At 64.4% G+C, this 13,084-nt stretch overlaps 2 protein-coding genes across 2 annotated transcripts in view; both read right to left on the bottom strand.

Moving 5' to 3' along the window:
• Positions 1 to 1,703: 1,703 nt before the first annotated feature.
• On the bottom strand, positions 1,704 to 6,343 carry LOC119089918 (histone-lysine N-methyltransferase 2D). The gene is made up of 5 exons (XM_037212723.1): positions 6,318 to 6,343; positions 5,667 to 5,970; positions 4,976 to 5,166; positions 4,347 to 4,530; positions 1,704 to 1,801 (listed from the first exon to the last, which is right to left on the bottom strand). Exons 2-5 carry the CDS (start codon positions 5,923 to 5,925, stop codon positions 1,704 to 1,706), a joined length of 732 nt encoding a protein of 243 aa, XP_037068618.1. The 5' UTR covers positions 5,926 to 5,970; positions 6,318 to 6,343.
• A 1,676-nt stretch (positions 6,344 to 8,019) lies between these two features.
• The window catches only part of LOC119089917 (R3H domain-containing protein 1), a 74,972-nt gene continuing 69,907 nt past the window's right edge, over positions 8,020 to 13,084 (bottom strand). Inside the window, exons 8-13 of the mRNA XM_037212722.1 lie at positions 12,444 to 12,596; positions 11,009 to 11,090; positions 10,312 to 10,416; positions 9,371 to 9,557; positions 8,740 to 8,849; positions 8,020 to 8,127 (exon numbers count right to left, since the gene is read on the bottom strand). Coding sequence (XP_037068617.1) covers positions 8,020 to 8,127; positions 8,740 to 8,849; positions 9,371 to 9,557; positions 10,312 to 10,416; positions 11,009 to 11,090; positions 12,444 to 12,596 — 745 coding nt within the window. The remainder of the gene's footprint in view (positions 8,128 to 8,739; positions 8,850 to 9,370; positions 9,558 to 10,311; positions 10,417 to 11,008; positions 11,091 to 12,443; positions 12,597 to 13,084) is intronic.

Below are 13,084 nucleotides of genomic sequence, written 5' to 3'. Positions count from 1 at the left end.
GTTCACCTCGCTGACATGCGGTCAACTGCTTTAGATGGGTGAGAGGAGAGGGAGGCCTGCCGAATATATCCCTAAGCGCCCTCTTGAAATCAGACCAACGGCTAACCAGCATGGGAGAGCCGACCTGCCCTTGCATGACACGATGTTCTAAGGGTGATGGACCCTATGTCCTTCGGGCTGACCCGGAGGTGCACGGACATGACTCTCCGGTGTCGTCCCAGCTCCCCATCGCTGCTGCGTTTTCCGCAGATTTCAGAACATTCGCGATGGGCGCGCCTTCCTCCCGCTCAGGGTAAAAATTCACGATTTGACGCAAAGCTAGTAAAATATGCGACATTGTTCTGCGCACGCGCAGCGAGCCTGCCTGCCAGGCACTGGTGCAGGAGTTACCCAAAGAGTTCGATTCGAACCGCTCGGGGGCCTCTGCCCGGGCCGGCGCATGAAGTGTGTGGGTGTCTACGAGTATCCTATATTTCTCAGTGGCCGTTAGGTAGTGAAGTCAGAAAAGAGTAAGGGGCCCATCCGGGGCCCGACGCCCGCAGCAAGCTTTCACAAGATTTTACACCGCGTGTTCGTGTTGTCGGGGAAGATCGCACCTTCATGTGGCGGTGTAGTGTCTAACGTCGACAGTCGCGTACTATGTTTAATAGATTGGGAGGTATGTCGAAAAATAGTATGGCGACATCAAGCCAACCGGTGGTCGTGTTTTGCTATTGCACTTGACGCCCAGGGCGTCATCCCAGCTCCTGGATTAACAGGTCTTCGGGCATTCGACGATGGTGCTCATTTCCAGGCCTTCCTATGCTGCCGCACAGAGATACAGCCGTTTGTTGAACAAGATTTATAGTTCGCTCCTAGCCTCACGCACAGTTGAACAGTAAAAAATCGTAACAGGAAAATGATTTGAAACAATATAACGATCGTACACAAACACCGATGTAACAGATTCGAGGCATAGCTGATATACGCCAGACTAGACGGTACAGCGCGGCCGGCAGGTTAGCCGGACTCGGGGGAGGGGTGAGGGGACTGGACGGTGGAACGAATCAGGCGCGTCCAGAGCGGCGGACCGGCCCGGACGGGGCGGGGTGGGGGCGAGCTCGGGGCGCGGAGCAGGCGGCCGGCCGGCAGCACCGCCCTCCCTTTAAAGCTGTGTCAAAAGCGACGCCGAAACTCAACAAACGCGCCCGGTCGAAGGGCGCAACAGACGCACTATCCGAGATCATGGCGCGCGCGTGACGAGACGGGCGGGCGGCGCGATACAGAGGCGCACACACGGACTGCGGCCGGCTAGCGACGCTACCACAACATCCACGGCGAGACGGCACGCGGCCGGGCCGCCGCCGCCACATTCAACAGAAAACAGAAGTGCAAACGCAACGACGGCTCTGAGCGGGCACAGACGCCCCTACCAGCAAGCGTGAGCGCGGACACAATGTAAAACCAACAGTATAAAAATATCCCGCGGGCCGCCGCGCGCCGCGCCGCTCCGGCCAGACCCGCACGGGCGCGCGCGCGGCCCACACAGGCTGACTAGTGAGCGCCTGCCGATGGTGCGTCGGGCGCGCCCTCTGCCCCGCGCCCGGCCGCCGGCGCGGGATGTCGGAGGGTGCGCGACCCCCGCCCTCCCGTCCGCCAGCGTCGTGGCGTGTGTGCGTACTGTGCGCGGCAGTGCGGTGTTCAGTCCCGCTCGGCGAGGCGGTTTATGGACAGCGGTGCGCCTCCACGCGGCTGACCGGCGGCGTCCCGCGACTGAGCGGCCGCCAGTGGCGACGCCGGCACACCTCCTCAGAGTCCCGCACTGCGGCCACGCGTGGCGATGTGGCGCGCGGCGCGTCTCCGGCACCGCAGCGGGCGGCGAGTCTGCTGTGTTGTTTTCGTCGCGTGGTGACGTCGTCGGATCTGCCGCGCGGTGTCGGCCGTCGCACGTCAGGCGTTCGCGGCGCTGTGGCGGCGCCTCGCGTGTCGTGTGTGGAGTGAGGTGCGGCGTGCGCGATGTCCCAGGTCCGCCGTGGTCAGTGTGCGGTCTGCGGTGCGTTGCGCGGCGGGGTGCGGAGGCTGGGTGCGGCGGGTGCGGGCGCGGCGCCGCCGGCCGCGCCTCACGCCTCCGGCCGCCGCAGCCGGAGCCGGCCCGGCTTGAGCGCCAGCAGCGCCGCCTCGGCGCCGGCCGCCGTCTCGAACACGGCCTGCACGGCGTGGTGGGCGGTGAGCGGGCCGTCGGGCGGCGGCGAGGCCGGCCCGAACTCCAGCCGGCCGCCGGCCGACGCCACCGGCTCCTCCAGCAGCCGCTCCAGCTCCGAGCGCCGCAGGCCCGACCACACGCCGTCCACCTCCAGCACGCAGCCGGCGCCGCCTGTCGGCAGACGCCGCCGGTCAGACGACACACGGCCCGCCCCGGGCAGCGGGAGAAGCCCCGGCCTCCAGCACACAGCCAACACCAGCGAGAGGGCAGACGGAGTCAGTGCCGACGCAGAGTACTGGTGAAGTCAGGCAGGGAAAGAGCAACACAACATACAGGCAGGGTAGACAGCACCACCGACGGCACAGTACACGACTCTGCCCGACTCATCTGCCAGCACAATCGTCTAGCAACAGAGCGAGCCTTCCAACTGCCGGAGCAGCACAGCCCCAGCCCCTCTGTGTGAGACTCCAGGCCCAGTGCTGGCTGGGGACCGCCCCGGCCCGGCCGCGGCCTGACCTGGGTCGGTGCCGTTGGGTGTGACGGTGCCCTCGCTACTGGCCTTGCTGCGGGCGCGGCTGCGGCGGGCGCGGCCCGGCCGGCCGGCCAGCGGCGGCTGCTGCGGCTGCGGCTGCCGCAGCGGCGCCATCAGGCGCACGTGGTCTGCGGGCGGACCGTCACAGCCGTCAGCGGACAAAGTCGACCGGGGACCTACGCCAGCTCATGACAGAGTCGACCGGGGACCTACGCCAGCTCATGACAGAGTCGACCGGGGACCTACGCCAGCTCGTGACAGAGTCGACCGGGGACCTACGCCAGCTCATGACAGAGTCGACCGGGGACCTACGCCAGCTCATGACAGAGCCGACCGGGGACCTACGCCAGCTCATGACAGAGTCGACCGGGGACCTACGCCAGCTCATGACAGAGTCGACCGGGGACCGTCCTACGCCAGCTCGTGACAGAGTCGACCGGGGACCTACGCCAGCTCATGACAGAGTCGACCGGGGACCTACGCCAGCTCATGACAGAGCCGACCGGGGACCTACGCCAGCTCATGACAGAGTCGACCGGGGACCTACGCCAGCTCATGACAGAGCCGACCGGGGGCCGTCCGCTGCCAGCTCATGGCAGAGTCGACCGGGGACTGTCCTACGCCAGCTCTTGACAGAGTCGACCGGAGACCGTCCTACGCCAGCTCGTGACAGAGCCGACCGGGGGCCGTCCGCTGCCAGCTCATGACAGAGTCGACCGGGGACTGTCCTACGCCAGCTCTTGACAGAGTCGACCGGGGACCGTCCTCCGCCAGCTCATGTCAGAGTCGACCGGGAACCATCCGCTGCCAGCTCATGACAGAGTCGACCGGGGACTGTCCTACGCCAGCTCTTGACAGAGTCGACCGGGGACCGTCCTCCGCCAGCTCATGTCAGAGTCGACCGGGAACCATCCGCTGCCAGCTCATGTCAGAGTCGACCGGGAACCATCCGCTGCCAGCTCATGTCAGAGTCGACCGGGGACCATCCTCCGCCAGCTCATAACAGAGTCGACCGGGGACCGTCCGCTGCCAGCTCATGACAGAGTCGACCGGAGACCATCCTCCGCCAGCTCATAGCAGTGTCGACCGGGGACCGTCCGCTGCCAGCTCATGACAGAGTCGACCGGGGACCATCCTCCGCCAGTTCACGACAGAGTTGACCGGGGACCGTCCGCTGCCAGCTCTTGACAGAGTCGACCGGGAACCATCCTCCGCCAGCTCATAACAGAGTCGACCGGGGACCGTCCGCCGCCAGCTCATGACAGAGTCGACCGGGAACCATCCGCTGCCAGTTCATGACAGAGTCGACCGGGAACCATCCTCCGCCAGCTCATAACAGAGTCGACCGGGGACCGTCCGCCGCCAGCTCATGACAGAGTCGACCGAGGACCGTCCGCCATCTCATGACAGAGTCGCGCGGACGGAACGAGTGCTAAACGAGTCAGCCATTTACAATTTCAGTCTGGAGAAAATACAATTGACCAAACTGGCACTGCAGCATTTAGGGATCACCATCTCAAGATCTACGATGCAAAGCATACTTATGTAACGAAACTCGCCTCCCACCAGGACAGTAAGGCGGCTAACACGGCCCGAGCAGCGCGACTGGTGGCGGCCCGGGACAGCACTCACTGAGCGGTACGGGCCGCTGGAAGGCGGGCGCCGGCGCCGCCAGCGGGTGCGGGTGGTGGTGGTGCAGCAGCAGCGAGTCGTCCAGCGACTCGGCCGAGCGCAGTCGGTGCCCGTTCATTAGACGGCCGGCCACCGGCGGCCCGGCCGACACCAGTGACGGGTATTGGGCGGCGTACCCCAGCACCTGGACACGGACACGTGCTGGTTACACGGCTGGCTCGCCGCTGCTTAATGTTTTGATGTCCCCGAATGATGCACGGAACATTTAAATTCGCCAAGGCATGCGAATCTAATGCCCGAACACGGCATTTTTTCGCGCCCTGTGATCCAACCCAATGGTTACCGGGACGCCTGTAACATCGCTGCCGCGCGCTCCGTGCCTCCCCAACTTCAGCAGCCCACAAAAAAGACTAATCACTTCCAGCCTCTGCCCAGCCTGCTCGGCACTTCCCCAGACCAGCCTGTCCAGTGCTCCCCCAGCCCGGCCTGCCCAGTACTCCCCCAGCCCAGCCTGCCCGGTACTCCCCCAGCCGAGCCTGCTCGGCCTGCCCGGTACTCCCCCAGCCCAGCCTGCCCAGTATTCCCCCAGCCGAGCCTGCTCGGCCTGCCCGGTGCCCCCGCTGCCTGACCTGCTGCGGCACGGCTGACGGCTCGGCGGCCGGCCGGCCGGCCGCGCCCGCGTACGTCTGCTGGCCGTAGAACGGCGACAGCGGGTAAACTGGCGGCCCGGCGGCCGGAGGCGAGGTCATGTAGTAGCCGGCCTCGTGCGCCGGCGCCGAGCTCAGGGTGGTGCCGCCGCCCGGGTATACGCCCATGTAGGCTGCGGCGGGGAGGCCAGGTCATGACGCGCGTCCGCTCATCGCAAAACACAGGGCAAAAAGTGGGGTAACTCAGAGACGCAGTCTGATTCATCCGCCGAAGTCCGAGCTGAAGTCGCGGAAACCGCGGGCCCACGCTCGCCAAGACGGTGGCAAAGCTCGGTGGCGAGAGACAGGTGGCAGGTGAGCGGCAGGCAGCGACGGCGGAGAACGGCGGCGTCCAGTGGCGAGAGACAAGTTTCGCCCGTTAAGTTCAAAATTTTCCAAAAAAGAGCGTCGTCTCGAAACTGGGCGCACTTAACGACGTTAGGACAAGCTGCCCCGGCGTCGCCACCAAAATGCGCCCGAATATCACCGTACACAGGTCAGTTTACATCCTTTTCCCGGGTTTCAAACGGAAACAAAACCAGACAAAGTAACGTATGCAGAGGGAGTACTCCGCCTAGTAGATAGCAGCATAGTCCTTCCCCTGGCACTCGTAGGCTGAGTGGCCGTCACGTACACGGCTGATGCTGCGGCTGCTCCGGGCCCACCAGCTGATGGTACATGTAGCGCAGAGGCACGGCCGGGCCCGGCAGGCAGTACATCTGCTGCTGCTGCTGTTGCTGCTGTTGCTGCTGGTGGTGTTGCTGCTGGTGCTGTTGCTGCTGGTGCTGCTGGTGCTGCTGAGCGGGCTGGGCCGTGCGGTAGGTCAGCAGGTACTGCTGCTGCGCCGCCAGCTGGGCGTCGCCCTGGCCGTGCTCGGCCAGCGTCAAGCCCATCAGCTGCTGGCCCACCTCCGCCAGCGGCTTCTCAGCTTGCTGGGTCTGCCAACGGCACCGAGAATGGCGGCTAGCGCGCGGCCGGCTAGCTGACGCACCTCTGGCCGACGACGCTCCGGTGGCGGGCGCCGTGCGGCCGACGGGAGAACGCCGGCCCTTGCTAAGGCACGCGCACACAAGTCGGCGACCAAAGAGTCACACAAGCCTTGCTCTCGCCTCGAAACTTTGCAATCCCTGAAGGCGACGCTTTAAATGACGTTATAAGAAAGGCTTCAACTTTTGCACCGCCTGAACGCCCCCCCCCCCCCCCGCTTTACTGCCCTGGCCCGGTGTCCCGCCGAGCCACAACTCCTCCCGCGGTCGCGTGACCGCCGCCCGCAGCGGTCCGTTACCTGGAGAAGCCCGTGCGCCCGCTGCTGGCCGGCCACCAGCGGCGGCACGGCGTAGTAGCCGGCCGACGGCTGCGGCACGCACTGCAGCGGCGCGCCCTGCGACGGTGGGCTGCCCGCCGACGCCACGTACTGCAGGCCGGCCGTCGGCACGTACTGCAGACCGACGGACGGCGGCGGTGGCGGAGGCGGCGGGGGCGGCGGGCCGGCGGGCTCGGCGCCGGGCGACACGTACCGCACGCCGGCGGTCGGCCCGCCCGGCGGGCTGGCGCCCACCGGCAGCTGGAAGGGCAGAGCCGCCGGCGGACTGGCGCCGCTGGCGGCGGCGGCCGGCGGCGCCAGTGGCGCCAGCAGCGGCGGGTTGGCCGGGTTGTAGCGGTACACGGTGCGGTCCTGGTTCAGGTACGGCTGGCCCGAGTGAGGGTCGATGATGACGGAGCCCGCCGGTACGTCCTCCAGGTTGCTGACGGCCCAGAGCACCGGCTGGCCGCCGCCGCCGCCACCGCCGCCGCCGCCGCCACCGCCGACTGACACCACCTCCTCCAGACTGTAGCCGGTCTGGGGGCACGACACAGGCACGGGGTCACACCGCGCCCCGCGGGCTGACAAAGCGAAGTTTCGCGGTTACACTGCAACCGGTCTGGTGCCAGGGCGGAGGGGCATGAGGTCAGGCCGTCGCTTGTCATGGGCGCATCGTATTCATGGAGTACAGGAGCCTGTCGGTGATGGCTGACCCGGCGGCAAGGGGCAGCATCGACCCGAGGTCCTGACATTCATGGTGAGCGATGCCGCCTATCGGGTCCCCTCAGACGCCAGATACGGTGTCTTGCATGACTCGTACACTGCACGTCCCATAACTCTGACTTCCATACTCCAATAACCTCCACATTCCATTCCCAAGGGCACCCTGTCCCTAACCAGATTTGTCCGCCTCTCTATGGGAGCTAGCAAGGGCTTCACTTTATATGCTTACGGGACGAGGGGGGGGGGGTGGCTGAACCGCGAATGCTGATATGCGCCCCCATGCTCCCCTGAGCCCCTTCAATACAGATGAGCAAAGAGGGAATACTGGACAAAATTAATGCAGGACAATTATTCCAACTGCTGGTATGCTAGGTAGCAGATACCTAAACATACCACTGTTAACAGTATGTTTATTTTGCACCAAATAATATCTCATATGTATCTCATGTTGTTGGCATGCTTACTTCCTCATAAGTTAAGCCAGTCGGCATATGTTGTTCGTGTTATTTTCGTCATTTCTTTCAAATGACGACGCCTGGATTGGGATAAAGAACAATTGACCACAGTATGCGGCGGCTTTTAAAAGTATACGGTGACTCAGATAAAGATAACTACATGTTTTCCCAACAGTGCCAGTGTGCTTACCGCACAATCGTGGTCGTGGTGGTGATGCCACACGATCAGCGACAGCCGTAGTCATCAGTGATTCCTTAATATGATTTATTAGGGTGTTTTTTTGTGAATTCCACACCATTCAAGTTTTTCGCAAAAAAGCTGCTCACATAAACATGAAATAAGAACTCATTCCTCAGCAGGACAACAATTTTGAATCTACGAAATATTATTATAGGAATAACATCTTAATGCCGCGGACGAAAATTCAATTGGTCGTGATCCGGAGAAAAATCCGGTTCAGGGGTAGATGAGGTCAACTTTTTCGGATCAGCTCCCAGAGCCGACGTTAGAAAGTGGCATCCGCGGGCGCTATGCTGAAGCCGGCTGGACTTGAGCCGGGCGTTGTGTTGCCCTTATCGCCGCTGGTGTCAGCGACCGACCCATCCGCAAACATCTGCCGACAGTGCCCGCTGCACGTGGTGAGGGAGGCCGCCCCGCCCGGACCATTACGCTCCACAGTGTCGGCTACGTCGAAGGACCATGCCGGGCAGCTGGGCGCGTCGCTGGTGCATCTGAGTACCACGGCGGGCAGAACGGATCGCTCGAGAGCCTGGGTCAATAGCGAGCACGGTAAAGCAATGGAAAGCCTGCTACCTACGGTAAAAGATTGCCAGCATTGCGTGTAGAAGCCAGGCCATCCCTAACGTTTTGAAAATTTCAATTCACAAGGCTCAAATATGCGAGGCTTCCGTGCCGTCGCTTGGTGTTGCATAATCTCCAGTGTTATGTAAGTTGGTCGCTGCGAGATTCTGTCTTACGTAAGAAGGTAAGGGGAATTCCATATTCTAACGACCCTGGCTAGGTCTAACGACCCAGCCGCTCGAAAACGGCATGAGCGCAACCGTAACGCGGCGTGCCCGTCCCAACGGCAACGTTCCCAACGTTCCCAACGTTCGTGCCCTGTCCCAACGGCAACGTTCCCAAAGCTCACGCGGCGCTGAAGTTTCACCGAACCAAACGTGACGCGCATATCGTGCCCGGATCGCGGCGCCGGGCCGAGCCTCACCTGGTGCTGTGAGGTGGGCGAGGGCGTGGAGTCCAGCGTCACCTGGCTGACCGAGGCCGTCTTGTAGCCGCTGGAGGGGCTCAGTCGCGACACGCTGCTCGCCGACGAGTCTGAAGCGGACGGCCGACGGGGCGTCAGGCGTGGCGCGCGCGGCCGCCCCCCCGAGACCGCCGCGCCCGTCGCGCGCCAGACGCGCTGCACACCGATGACCAGCGGCGGCCCAGACGGCCTCCGACGCGTCCGGTGACTTCCCCGTGTACGCGGCAAGCCTGCCACGCGATGCTGCTGGCCGATGCCCGTAATCTAATCCGCGCGATCGGGACTTTGACCGATGATAAACGTGAGACACAAGGGTGCCACTGGGCACTGATACCGAGCCGGCGCCGCATCGGGCACCGAGTTCGCTGCAGGCCGCCCGCCAGACCCGTCACCCGGCTGGAGGTGTCACCCGTCCGCCGCGCCCAGCCGCGCCGGCGCTCACCCTGTTTGGCGAGGCGCGCGCTGCCGGCCGAGCTGGCGGCGCTGTCGCCGCGGCTCAGCGCCGCGCCCGTGTAGCCGCCGAAGCTGTGCGACTTGGAGACGCCCGGCGGCCGCGCGCCGCCGCCGCCGCCACCGCCGCCAGCGCCGGCGCCGGCCGCCGCCGCCACGCGCAGATTGTTGGTGCTCTCCACGCTGTCGGTCTGATTGAGCCGGGCGTAGCGCGGCGGCTGGTCGACCGAGTGCGCCTTGGGCATCTGGCGGCGCGCCGGGTCGGCCGGCTCGAGCCAGGCGGCGGCGCGCCGCTCGCCGCCCGACTGCCAGCCGTCGCCGTCCAGCTCCTGGCGGCGGGGCGGACAGGTCAGAGCCGAGCGCCGGGTCACGCGGCCGAGGCCGGAGAGGGGTGACGGGGCTGGGCGGGGTCCACCGGACAGGCTGGGTTAACGGTCGCTCGCGTCTGGTCGGATCAGTTAATTAGACGGGTGGGAAGGCGGATGGGACCAGAAGTCGTAACCGGCGCAGTGAGCCGCGAAACACGTGGTCAGGTGGCGGCAGAAAAGGACGGGCGAGGTCAAACAGGTCGCACGGGGTCACGTGTGTCGTTCGGGTCACAGACGGCAGGACGGCCAGTGGAATTCACCCGAGTCACGAAGGGTTCCGACGTACTCGGCGAGCGCGCGACGGACCAGAACGTGCGCCTGATTAGATTCCGAGCCGACGTGAGTTAACACGGGTTCAGAAGCCCGGCAACTGACATGGACGGACATCCCAGGCCACTGCGCAATAACAGAGGCTGCCATGACACGCCTCCGGTCCAAATGCAGATCATCTAGAGGCATTTACTCCCACCCGTCCCACGTGAGCGGACGCAGCACTTCATATGCTAAGGCTTCTCATGAGCGACGGCTTCACTAACGCTTCTCTCTCAAAACCAACCACCGTGGAGGGGTGTCGGGCGAATATCGCTGTTTCCAACGCCACTTGCGCCCTAGATCAGCCCACCAGGAGCTGCACAGATCCGACACCGCAGTCCCCCCTCCCCCACCACACGGCTAACCACGGCCGCGCGATACGGAGGCTCGTCCCGCGCCTCACCTGCTGGTTGCTGAAGATCCTCGTGCGCGCCTTCCTGTACTCCACCTCGCGCTCCTCGAAGCTCCGACTGCGCCGAGAGTCCAGCGAGCTCTGGCTGTCGAAACTCTGCCGGCCAGCGCCAGCGCGGTCACGACCAGAGCCGACCAGCAGGGCCCGAACGTCGCCGGCGCCAGCGCGGTCACGACCAGAGCCCACCAGCAGGGCCCAAACGTCGCCGGCGCCGCGCCATTTGGGGCGCCCGACTAGCAGGGCCCAAACGTCGTCGGTGCCGCGCCAGTTAGGGGCGCCCGACTAGCAGGGCCCAAACGTCGCCGGTGCTGCGCCATTTAGGGGCGCCCGACTAGCAGGGCCCAAACGTCGCCGGTGCTGCGCCATTTAGGGGCGCCCGACTAGCAGGGCCCAAACGTCGCCGGTGTTGCACTATTTAGGGGCGCCCGACTGGCGCCCCCTAAATGCAGGAACTAGCAGAAACGCTTACGACTAGTGGCATTGGCAATGCCGATTTTTTGCCACATCCCAAAAGTGGACGTCTTACTTTTGTTTCGGTTCTTACCGTCGGGCCTTACTGTGATTGCACAGAGCAAAGCTGCTCCAGCCAATAACAACCAAAAACAAGGCCCAAACACGTCAATGCACACGCTCGCACGCTCGGGAGCTGCCCAGACGTCGAGCACTTACGCACCCAAGCAGTACCTACCCTGGAGTAGTGTCCCAGCAGTCCGTCCCGCTTCAGCAGCCGCTTCGGCTCGTCGCCGTCCTCACGCAGCAGGTCACGGAAGCTGGCGAGGAGCAGTGGGCGCCGTCAGTGGGCCGCCTCGACCTCGGCGGCGCGCGCGACGCGGTGCGAATGTCCAGGACGACACCCCTCCCCTGCCACTCCAGGGCGGGAGCTGACTTACACACCACCGGGCGGTGACTAAGCCATACGGGCGGCCTGGTCTTCGCAAGGCGGCCGCACCGACACCGAAAGGTCACCACTCCACCACGTACGCTAACTGGCTACTCCAGGCACCTAAAGGAAGTGCTCCACGTTTGAAGATATGAAGAGAGCACACGTTGTGATGAAGTAACCCCACTTATAACCTTGATATGCTTTCAAATAGAAGACTGCTCCACGGAACATCAATTCTCTATTTAGTACATATGCGCCTCACTATGACATCGTTCGGCTAAGTCATCGTGCCTTGTATCATAGTGATTGACAGCCAATTGACGGCCGTTATTTCAGGAAATCGTGCTCACAAACACCAGATATGAGCGACTCGACCATTACAGTTTTTTGGCCTGATTGCTGCATGGCCGATGGAGTCGCAATATTTGAATGACGTGTTATTATGGCGTTATGATGCCTGGGTGACCCTGAAACAACCTGCACAAAAGTCTGCAGATCTTCGCGAGCCTGTCGCTCCGCAACTAGATGGATTTATATCTCATTAAGGGCAGGGCTCTGAACTGCACCGAATAATCTTCAAGAGGGCTGCTTCAGTTAAAAAAACGCACACAAATATAGAACATTCCCTTAAATCAAGGCGCGGCTCTGCGCCACCGCCAGCTCCACCGCACCAACCCAGCTGACTGTCCCGCCGCACCCACCCAGTCGACTGTCCCGGCAGCTGCTCCCACAGCTCCCCGTCCCACCGCACTGGCCGGCACATCATCACGCTCCCTGCAGCTCCAAGCTGCGAGCGCAACACTCCCCGGTGCCCCGGCCGCTGCACCCGACGCCGGCCCGCCACCCGCCCGGCGGCGGCCTCTCCGCGCGCGCTCACACCTGTGCTCGGGGACCGCACCAGACGCCGGCTCGCTCCCCGCCCGGCGGCGGCCTCTCCCCGCGCGTGCACACCTGTGCTCGGGGACTGCACTCGACGCCGGCCCGCTCCCCGCTCGGCGGCCGCCTCTCCCCGCGCGTACACACCTGTGCTCGGGGACTGCACTCGACGCCGGCCCGTTCCACGCCCGGCGGCGGCCTCTCTCCGCGCGTGCACACCTGTGCTCGGGGACTGCACCAGACGCCGGCCCGCTCCCCCGCCCGGCGGCCGCCTCTCCCCGCGCGTGCACACCTGTGCTCGGGGACTGCACTCGACGCCGGCCCGCTCCCCGCCCGGCGGCGGCCTCTCCGCGCGCGCTCACACCTGTGCTCGGGGATGCGCGTGCGATCCGTCTTGGTGACGATGACGGAGGTGCCTGTGGGGTCGACGTTGTGGTCGAGGCCGAAGTAGACGGCGGCCCGGTGCACCAGCATGCGCTGGTAGGACGACTGCGGCGGGAACCGGAACTCAGCGCGCCTGTAAACGGCCGGGCAACGGGTCAGGGCAGGCGTACTGGCCGGTCAGGGCAGCCACGGCCAGACGGCGAGTCAGGACCGGCATACTGGTCGTAGCCACAGTCGAGCAGCGGGTCAGGGCCGGCGTACTGGCCGGTCAGGGCAGCCACGGCCAGGCGGCGGGTCAGGGCCGGCATACCGACCGGTCAGGGCAGCCACGGCCAGGTGGCGGGTCAGGGCCGGCATACCGACCGGTCAGGGCAACCACGGCCGGGTGGCCGTCAGGGCCTGCACGCTGGCCGCACAGCCGGACGGCGGCAGCGCTCTCCCCACATCAGGACATATGCGTGCTCGCCACGGCAAACTGGGAGGAGCGAAGGCGACGCTGGTCTGACCAAGAGCGGCAATCGGATGGCTAACGACATTCCACAGGCTTGCGTCCCTTAAAGACGTGATTCTGTGGGCCGTGAACATTACCATCACTCGAACGCTGACATTATCATTACGCTG

Source organism: Pollicipes pollicipes, unplaced genomic scaffold, assembly GCF_011947565.3.
Source record: "Pollicipes pollicipes isolate AB1234 unplaced genomic scaffold, Ppol_2.1 Scaffold_3087;HRSCAF=3621_pilon_pilon_pilon, whole genome shotgun sequence".
Taxonomy (NCBI): Eukaryota; Metazoa; Arthropoda; class Thecostraca; order Pollicipedomorpha; family Pollicipedidae; genus Pollicipes; species Pollicipes pollicipes.
This window is presented reverse-complemented; position numbering and strand designations above follow the sequence as displayed.

Bases quoted from the DNA above. Each gene is read 5' to 3' on its own strand.
- LOC119089918 (XM_037212723.1), bottom strand. From the start codon at position 5,925: ATGGGCTTGACGCTGGCCGAGCACGGCCAGGGCGACGCCCAGCTGGCG. The intron at 5,167-5,666 runs GTACGTGACGGC...TCCCCGCCGCAG, and splicing joins GCAGCCGCAGCATCAGCCGT to CCTACATGGGCGTATACCCG. The intron at 1,802-4,346 runs GTGAGTGCTGTC...GCGTGGCCGCAG, and splicing joins CCAGCGGCCCGTACCGCTCA to TGCGGGACTCTGAGGAGGTG.